Source organism: Sinocyclocheilus anshuiensis, unplaced genomic scaffold, assembly GCF_001515605.1.
Source record: "Sinocyclocheilus anshuiensis isolate Anshui unplaced genomic scaffold, SAMN03320099.WGS_v1.1 scaffold876, whole genome shotgun sequence".
Taxonomy (NCBI): domain Eukaryota; kingdom Metazoa; phylum Chordata; class Actinopteri; order Cypriniformes; family Cyprinidae; genus Sinocyclocheilus; species Sinocyclocheilus anshuiensis.
Window position 1 is genome coordinate 26,182 of NW_015549619.1, and position 10,310 is coordinate 36,491.

The following is a 10,310-nucleotide window of genomic DNA, read 5'->3' on the forward strand; positions in this document are numbered from 1 at the left end:
AATGAAAATTAAACAAACCCTTTAATTTTTGTACATTCAAAATGCTACACAACATAAGTTTACTGTGTAACGAGCAATGTCACGGAATTCGTCAAATATTGAATGAATAAATCAAATGCAATTCAGTACACTTCAATCAAACCGCGATATGGACTAGTGTATGTGCATATTAAATGGCAAAATTACTATTTAGCTACTACAGACGACAACCGCGAGCGTTGCGTGTGCTTAAATAGCAAACTAGCAAATGAAACGCGCGTCTGCGCCGTTCATTCCGTCACATTCCGCGTTACGCGGTAAATTCCGTTTTATGAATAGATTCCGGGATTCCGTCCCCATTTTCTACATCGCCCTACTTTTGCTAAGAAACACGTTCAACGCGGACGCACAGACGGTTGTCGTGGTAATAAACACCACAGCAGCCACTTGTGCGTCTGCTCTGAACGCGCATCTCGCATATAAAAAGCATTTTAGGGGGGCCTTGGCTTTTGGGGGCCCAAGGCGGTCGCCTACCTTTGCCTAATGGGTAAGTCCGCCCCTGATTGCAAAGCGTTGCTGATATACGAAACTTCAAAGTTGCATTTATTTGGTCAAAAACCCAGTACAAACAGTGAAATATTATGATTTCAAACACCTGTTTTCTATGTGAATATCTGTTAAAATGTAATTTATTTCTGAGTCAGTATTTATTGACATCTCCTGCCATCACTCCATCTCTTCTCTTCTCACCCCTCTCTGTGGACAAACCCAACGCAGCAGACATGAAGCTGAAGCTGAAGCTCCCAAACCCGGGTCTGGACGAGCGGATCCCGTCTCACGCCGAGCTGGAGAAGCTGGAGCTGGAGGAGGCTGGAGAGCGGCCGCAGTGGGACAACAAAGCCCAGTACATGCTGACCTGCGTGGGCTTCTGCGTGGGGCTGGGGAACGTCTGGAGGTTCCCGTACCTCTGCCAGAGCCACGGAGGAGGTGAGGCTGAGAAACACACCTCTTACTCGCTCGCTATGACTGAAGAATAACACGGGGAACAGGTACAAAGATTCGAAGAAGGGAAATTAGAGAGAGAAACTTCACGATGCCATAGAAGAACCGTTTTTGTCTAAATGGTTCTATAAAGAACCTTTCTGTTTCACAAAAGCTTCTTTGTTTGCGAAAGAAGGTTCTTCAGATTACAAAAAGGTAAGAAAGAGATGGAAGTTGGCTATTGCTACAAATATACCCCAGTGACTTAAGACTGCTTTTCTGCTCCAGGGTCACATATTACATAAATCTGACCTGTTTCATTTATGTATGACTGACAAATATGCATTACATTAAGTTGATTATTTTTTATGCAATTCAAATACATTAATCTTAAATTTATCAACATCATTCACTAACAAACCCACATAGTATCTCTTATCAGTGCAAATGTCTGTTTATCACTAATATAAAGTGTGTTTGTGCATCTTTATTTACTATGAATGACACTTGATTTGATGTATATCTAATATAATGACATTCAGAAATGTATGAGTGTCAATAAAGTGTTTTATGATTTTGCTCATTTAGAAGCAGTGCATTACAATATTTTGTAGTTTTTTTTTTGTTTTTTTTTTGGAGAATGTAAATTTTGGAAATATATTAAAAGTGATTTGTCCAAAACAGTTTCTGAGAATAATCAAATTGTACAACCAATTAATGCCACTGTGTTTTAAGATTGAAGACAAAAGTGATTGTAATTCTGTGTTATTTTCATACACGTGATACAGCCACAGAAAGATCACTATAAACTCTCTCATAAAACCACAAATGGTCTTATAACGGGCTGAAAGCAGCCACTTAAAACGATTATAGTTAAACATTAATTCAACATCAGCAGAGCAACAGTCCACTGTGAATGAAGCCGAGATTTACTATGCTATTAAAATGGGATGGAAGTTTCCATTCAGAAAATGTACGATTTTTATGGTGTGGGTCAAACTGACCCTAATTGGATTCAATACAATTCAAACAAAAAAAGAGAAAGAAAATCACACTGCAGTATAAATATAACTTAAAAGGAGTAAAACTTTAACATTAAAAATTCCCAAACATGAGAACATGAATTTAATTTTCACTTAGAAATTACTAGTAAATTTGACATTCAATACAATTCAAAAAAAAAAAGAGAAAGAAAATCACACTGCAGTATAAATATAACTTAAAAGGAGTAAAACTTTAACATAAAAAATTCCCAAACATGAGAACATGAATTTAATTTTCACTTAGAAATTACTAGTAAATTTGACAAATAATTAAAAAGACACAGCAAGTAACTGTAATTGTGAAATTGTAAATTTTGTAGTATTTTCTTGAACACACTCCAACTTTGAAAAATATGTTTTTTTACAGTGCATATAACAAATATTTTTTTCAATAATTATTGATATTATGAACAGCATTTTAGGTACTTTTTTTTTTAAGTGTAGAAAAGCACTTTTTTCAAGTGCTTTGCTGAAGCTCAAGAAGAGCCAAAATCATGGGTTCAGTTGCATAATGCATAAACGTAATTCATATTCCAGTGTCTACATTTTTAAAGCATTTCCATGACCCTAAATGAGAAAAAGTAACAAAAACAAAGAAAACATTAACATTAAAAACATTACAGAAAAACATCATAGGTTAACGAGTATTTCCGACAACTCACATATCGATGAGGAACATAATATAAGGACTGGCGTTTCAGAAGAGATCTCAACAATGTCTCAAACCATACTCAGATTTGCATAGAAACTAAAGTCTGCGATTAAAAGTCAGATTTTAACATGATATCAAACATTTCTCATCAAATGAGAGGTGCTCCACATTCATTTTATATCTACTTTAATTTCTCCTGAGGATTTGTTAGGAGAATTATCTGACACATCAATGAAACAAAGTAACAAAGAGCTATGAAAGAGCAACATCTGAGCATTCAAATATTCCACAAGAACAGTTTCATAATGATCCTGCGTGAAGTGACAGAGCAGTTTCTTCACTGGAGTAAATGTGCATCAGGTGTATACCTCTCGTTTTCCTAAAGCACCCTCTCACCTATCATCTTCACCTTCCCCTCAGGCTATCATCATGTGGACTTTCGAAGCTTTGGGCTGATAAGGAGCCACATGCAGAGAGTCAAACACTCAGATAAAGAAGCTGATATTTGCTGACATCACTTTGTTTCCAAAACAGCTGTTACATTATGACACTGCAAAATACTGCGGGAAACAGTTCTGAATGATTAAGAGCACTTAAATGTACAGTATATTATTATCTACACAATAATGAATGTAATATAGCACCATGGACAGAAAAATTAAATTAGGTTCTATTTGATGTCACAATTTAATGGTTTAAAATGTTTTAAAACGGTTGTAAAATGATTTAAAATAAAATGTTATATAAATCAATGTGAATGATATATAAACAAACCCCTCAGTAAAAACCTTCAGAATATAAATAGGAATAAAACTGCTGAGGGTGGTGTATGTAAGTGCTACTGAAGTGGAGAAACAAACTCTTTAAGGAAATGTATTGTAATAGAAATCTACAGATTCAAATAGATAAAGTGCAATAATAAAACCAGGCAAATGATGTATGAAAAAAACCCTCAGCAAAAACCTTCAGAATGAAGATGGAAATAAAACTGTAAGTTTTAGTGTATGTAAGTGCTGATGATGTGGAGGAAAAACTCATTTTGAGAAAATGGCCTTTAAAAATATATACTGTAATTGAAATATATAGACACAAATAGATAAAGAGCAATAATAAAACCAGTGAATGAAATATGAACAAAGCCCACAGTAAAAACCTTCAGAATATAGATAGGAATAAAACTGTAAAGTTTGGTGTATATAAGTGCTGCTTAAGTGCAGAAACAAACTCTTTAAAGTAATTTATTGTAACTGAAATCCACAAACGCAAATAGATTAAGTACAATAATGAGACCAGTGAATGATATATAAACAAACCCCACAGTAAAAACCTTCAGAATATAGATAGGAATAAAACTGTAAAGTTTGGTGTATGTAAGTGCTGCTGAAGTGGAGAAAAAACTTATTTTGAAAAAAACGGCCTTTAAAGATATTTATTCAAATTGAAATCTATAGACGCAAATAGATAAAGTGCAATAATAAAACCAGTGAATGAAATATAAACAAACCCCACAGTAAAAACCTTCAGAATATAGATGGGAATAAAACTGTAAGTTTTGGTGTATGTAAGAGCTGCTGAAGTGTAGGAGAAAATAAAGTCATTTTGAGGAAATTACTTTTAAATGTATTGTAATTGAAATCTACAGACGCAAACAGATGCTGCTGCACAGTTACAGTATTTTTGCTATCTATATTCATACTGTAGGACAACTATTGGCTCATTTGTTACTATTTTTATTCCTCAAGAGGATCTTTAAGAGAAACATTCGAGACATCAGTGTTTTAAAACTTCTGTTAACTATTTAAAATGCTGTTTTAATTATAATCGTGTGCTGTAAAATTTAATAAACAAGAGTTTGTGTTGCTGAAAATAAATGATCTCACCCATTTTCAGGAGCGTTTATGATCCCGTTCCTGATTCTCCTGGTTCTGGAGGGAGTCCCGCTGCTTCATCTGGAGTTTGCCATCGGTCAGAGACTGAGGAAGGGCAGCGTCGGCGTCTGGAGGTCCATCAACCCGTATTTAGTTGGCGTAGGTGGGTATTAAGGCAAAACACTAAAGGTAAATAGGGTAAAAAATATTAACTAAAAGATCTCACAATACTTGCCCAAGTTGATTAATCATAGTACATTTATTTTGTATTAAACATTTTCTGAAATACTATGTTCAAAATTCAGGCATTATCTAAATAAATATGTACTACTTTGCATACATTACCAGAACAAAATCTGTATAATTCTTTTTTGATGTTTTTGGCATATTAGAGTTTTTCCAGAGGGGCTTTTGGATTTCTCTATTTTATCACTCCATAAATCAGAAAAACTTCTTAGGAATTACATTTTTAATTGTTTTTAGGAATAACATTTATAAATAGGTGTGAATTAAATATGAACAAACCTCTCAGTAAAAATCTTCACAATATAGACAGGTATAAACCTGCTAAGTTTGGTGTATGTAAGTGCTGCTGAAGTGAAGAAACAAACTTTTGAAGATTTGTAAGTAATAGAAGTCTACATACGTGAATAGATAAAGTGCAATAAAATAAACACTTAAGTGTGTATATTGGATGTTTTCTTTCCACTAGTCTGAAGAAGACATGTTATTGAAGCAAACTAGACAAAAATCTCAAAATTGACCATTGCATGAAAAAAAAAAAACCCAATGGTTTTTACTTGAAACCTGATCCCAGCAAAACAGTAATACATCCCAGACCTACAGTATTAAAACTCTGTATGCATGAGCTTCAGTCTCTCTGGTGATTATGATGAATGATGTGACTGAAAGTGCTTGTCACTCACAGGCATCGCCTCCATGCTGGTGTCCTTCATGGTGGGGATGTACTATAACACCATCATCGCTTGGGTCATGTGGTACTTCTTCAACTCGTTTCAGGACCCTTTACCCTGGAGTCAGTGTCCCGTCAATGAAAACCGGACAGGTACAGACCACCAGGATTCATGTCAATTCATCGTGACGTTACTTCATGTGGCTCTTTAGTAACCTGACTACACACAAAACAAACAAACATATTTAAATTAAAAGTAAAAAATGGCAAAAAAAAATGCCTTTCTTATTCAGTATTTTTATCTTGTTTTCCAAACATCTAAACATTCTTAAATCAAGTCACTTTTACATTAGAAGCACAATTACTTTTTTTTTAAATAAGACATATCTTAATATCTTAAGTCTACGCTTAAAACAAGAAAATATATCTTGATCTAGATTTTGATACATTTTTTAGAAAACAAGACTTACTTAATACTTTAATACTTAATATTTAATAATCGTTTACTTTTCAAATAAACATATCTTGATTTAAGTTTTTTTTGTTTGTTTTGTTTTTATTTGTAATGGAAAACAAGACAAAACTACTGAGTAAGACTATCTTTTTGTTAGGTCTATGCAAGCTGCATAATCTTAGTGTAAAATCTATTAGTGTAAACATGCGTATGTAATAAAACTTGTGCTGTCAAACAATTAATCGCGATTAATCGCATCCAAAATAAAAGTTTTTGTTTACATCATATATGTGTGTGTGTACTGTGTATATTTATTATGTATACACAAATACACACTCATACAGTACATATTTCGAAAATATTTACATGTATATATTTATATAATGTATATTATATATAAATACCTTTAATATACAAATATTACATATTTTTCTTATATAAATGCATGTGTATGTACATATACATAATAAATATACACAGTACACACACATATATTATGTAAACAAAATATTTTATTTTGGATGCGATTAATCGCGATTAATCGTTTGACAGCACTAAATAAAACAAATCATTGTGTTTTTACCTTTTCCTTACTGTTATTTATTTTATATTTTATTGTGTGTAAATGTCTGTAATTTAAATGTTATCAATGCTTTGTCAATGTAAAGCCTTTTATGATGCCAATAAAGCTACTTGTGTCCTGATTAAATAACTGGAGTGCATAAAGACGACGAATGTACAAATCCAGGTGTACTTACGCTGTTGGTCGTGTTTGTCTGTAAACAGGGTTTGTGTCTGAATGTGAGCGCAGTTCTCCGGTGGATTATTTCTGGTACAGAAAGACACTGAACACCACGCCTGTGATCGAGGACTCTGGAGGTCTGCAGTGGTGGATTGTTTTGTGTCTGTTCTGCGCCTGGACTCTGCTGTGGGTTTGCTGTCTGAGGGGCATCGAGACCACCGGGAAGGTACATCTCCATCACGTTTACACTTGAGCTCATGTCTCTGTCCCTCTGAGTTAAAGGGACAGTTCACCCATAAATCATCATTCATTACTCTTTCAAGTCGTTCCGAACCTGCATGACTTTCTCTCTGCAGTGCATATAGAGAGCTATATTTCTCTTGTGTTTGTTTATCCATAGAGTGAAAGACAGTGGGGTTTAACATTGACTTTCAATGTATGGTTAAAACATTCCTCACAATATCTTTTTTGTGTTTTGCATAAAATTAAAGGTTTATAATGATATAATCCTGAGTTTTATAATGTTCCAGGTCAATTTGACCCAATTTTGTTTTTCTTCAAATGCCTGCAAAAGTTCAAAATTCTGAGATGTTGTGGTGAAGTGCGTACAAAATTTAAATTATGTTTGTTTCAATTACGAGTCAATTTGACCCACAAATTTAATGGCAGTTGCAAACACCCAAAATATCTTAAAGGGGTCATATGATGCTTTTTTAAAGATCATTATTTTGTGTATTTGGTGTAACAGAATATGTTGACATGCTTTAATGTTCAAAAAACACATTATTTTTCAAATACTGTACATTATTGTAGGTCCTCTATGCCCCGCCTCTCTCAAACGCTTCGTTTTCTACAAAGTCCCTCCTTCCGACAAGCGCAGTCTGCTCTGATTGGCCAGCTGACCCAGTGCATTGTGATTGGCCGAACACCGCAAGCACTCGTCGGAAATGTAACGCCCCTTACCATAATCTATAAAAGCTTCATCTTTCAAAATAAATGTAAAGACAGAGCCCGAAAGGGGAACAGAGTCGCGTGACCGTGAACATTTGGGCGGCATTATGCTAATATTTCCACATAGTGATGTAGATATGTCGGGGCGTGTTAGAACGAGCCGTTTTAGGGGGGCGTGGCAGAGTCTTAACTTTGATAAAGAATATCTCTTTGGTTTTGAGACTTTAGTCTTTGCAACTTCAGTGATCTTATCTATGCACAATCAGCTTGTAACACTCCAAAGAGAAAGGAAAACTTTAAATAGCATCATATGACCCCTTTAAAACAATTATACTACTACTAAACTACTACCCTCTTTATTTCTGCATTTGGCCGACGCTTCTTTTCAAAGAAATGTGGTTTTATCAGTTCATGCATGTTAATTTCACTGGAAAATGAACTTGATCTTGCCATTGCTAGTGCAATGGTCTACTGTTTAAGCTTCAGGAAAGCACAAAAATAAAATAAAACATAAAAACATAAAAAATACATTTAAAAAAATTCAAAATCAAAAATGTTACTTTAAAATAAAACAATTTAAAATATCCAAATTTTGTGAAAAATAAATGTTTAAAATTCTATTATTAAAATTCTATCTATATTCTATCTTGTTAATTACTTTTAAAATAGTATGTTCTCATGTTTACTTTTTGTAATGTGTGAGAAGTGTTAATGTTAAGGGAACTATATTGAATCCAATTAGGGTTAATTTGACGTTCCTCACTTCTTTTTTTTACTGCTCCAAAACAGGTGCAGACCCTCAGCTGTCAATCAGTGACATCAAATCTGTCATAAAAGACAGTTATTTGTTAGAGGAGTGATGTAACAGCATGACCACGTGCAGCTGCGTTAATAACCTCGTAAATATACAAGAACATTAACCCCATATGAAATCTCGAAACCTGCCTACCCCAAATTAATTACTAACCCTCAGTAACGTATGAGCAGTGCATCACACGGAACAAGATAACCCAAGGTTAACCCAAGGCCAGATATCTGGGTGTGGCTGTTCTGATTAAGCATTAGCTAGCGCACAGACTGACGTTATGGTTAAAAACAGCCTGCTAGTTTTGGCCAAGACAAGATAAAACTCATAAAACTGATAATCGGAGGAAACCGATACAATCGCTGCTTATTTTTTACACTATTATATAAAGAGCACAAAGGGCAGTGAGATTCAGGCCGCTGTAAAGATATCACAGTGATTAATGGCTGTAATGGCATCCTTGATAACAGACACTTTTCTGGTAAACTATAGGATGCAACTGTAAGAACAGGAAAGGAAATTTCAAGCTCTCATTTCATCCCAAAATCAAAAGAAAATATGAAATTACATTTGCATGAAGAAAGTGAAGTCTGTTCTTAAAATCATTCAGATTTGTTGCATTGTGACATTGTTTTCATGACACTGAAGCACATTTACCAAACTCTTACTATACAATGGTTCCTAAACAACAGTACGTTTTAGTTAGTTTTTCTTATCTGCATTTCTCAATCTTTCTTGCTGTCTAATCTAATTTTGATATTTGCATTTTAAATATAGACATGTAAATGTAAATGTAATTTGAAAATGTAAATATTTTCAAAATATATACTGTATGTGTGTGTGTGTGTGTATTTATGTATACATAATAAATATAAACCACAAAAAAGGCAGTAGCGCCAAACACTCGTCCAAAAATCCAGTAGACAAAAACATATTGTGCGTAGATCCAAAATATACAAAGATACAAGGATGAAAGAGATCCGCACTCCTACAAATGCAGCGAAAAAAGCTTATACCATTTATTGTTCAGAGGTCACAAAAATATGTAGAAAGAAGTGCAAAAGTGCAAGTGCAGAACGTTTTCGGGTATTAACCCTTCCTCAGTGCCATGTGCTACCAAGCAACACCTGCGCTCATTAAAACACGTATTACCGTAATACCCCTAGTATCACGAAGATCTTTTAAACAAATACACATATATCTCAAATCTATAACAAAATACAGTAAATACATTCATAAGTCATCCCAAATTCATATACAACTATATCAACAAAATATATAAACAAAATATACATATACACCAAATAATAATCTCATGTCTCCAACAATAATTCTTAACACCCGTTTTTATGTATACAATCAATAAACATCATACCCAAGTACTCTTCGAGTCCCCCATATATATCATTAAATTATTTTAAAAAACAATTCAGACAAATCTTCATTCATACCCAGAGGGTGTAGACTTTTAAGATCAAAAATCCACCTACATTCCTTTTGCATAAGTCTACGTTCTAAATTCCCTCCTCTAGGAGTCTGTGTCAGCTTTTCAATAGCTATAAAATTTAGGTCTAAGACTTAATGAGACATCTCAACAAAATGGCGAGCCACAGGCGATTTTAAATCTCTTTGAATTGATCTTTGAGTCTTTGAATTGTTTTTTTAAATAATTTAATGATATATATGGGGGACTCGAAGAGTACTTGGGTATGATGTTTATTGATTGTATACATAAAAACGGGTGTTAAGAAACATAATAAATATAGACAGAATACACACATATATTATGCAAACAAAATGTTTATTTTGTATGCGATTAATCACGATTAATCGTTTGACAGCACTAATATATATATGTGTGTGTGTGTGTGTGTGTGTGTGTGTGTGTGTGTGTGTGTGTGTGTGTGTGTGTGTGTGTGAAT

At 34.0% G+C, this 10,310-nt stretch overlaps 1 protein-coding gene across 1 annotated transcript in view; it reads left to right on the plus strand.

Annotated features, from left to right (window-relative positions):
* The first annotated feature begins 736 nt into the window (after window positions 1–736).
* Window positions 737–10,310, plus strand: part of LOC107659347 (sodium-dependent neutral amino acid transporter B(0)AT1-like) — a 20,347-nt gene continuing 10,773 nt past the window's right edge. The window contains exons 1-4 of the mRNA XM_016448263.1: window positions 737–966; window positions 4,546–4,686; window positions 5,452–5,589; window positions 6,677–6,858. Coding sequence (XP_016303749.1) covers window positions 762–966; window positions 4,546–4,686; window positions 5,452–5,589; window positions 6,677–6,858 — 666 coding nt within the window. The 5' untranslated portion in view covers window positions 737–761. The remainder of the gene's footprint in view (window positions 967–4,545; window positions 4,687–5,451; window positions 5,590–6,676; window positions 6,859–10,310) is intronic.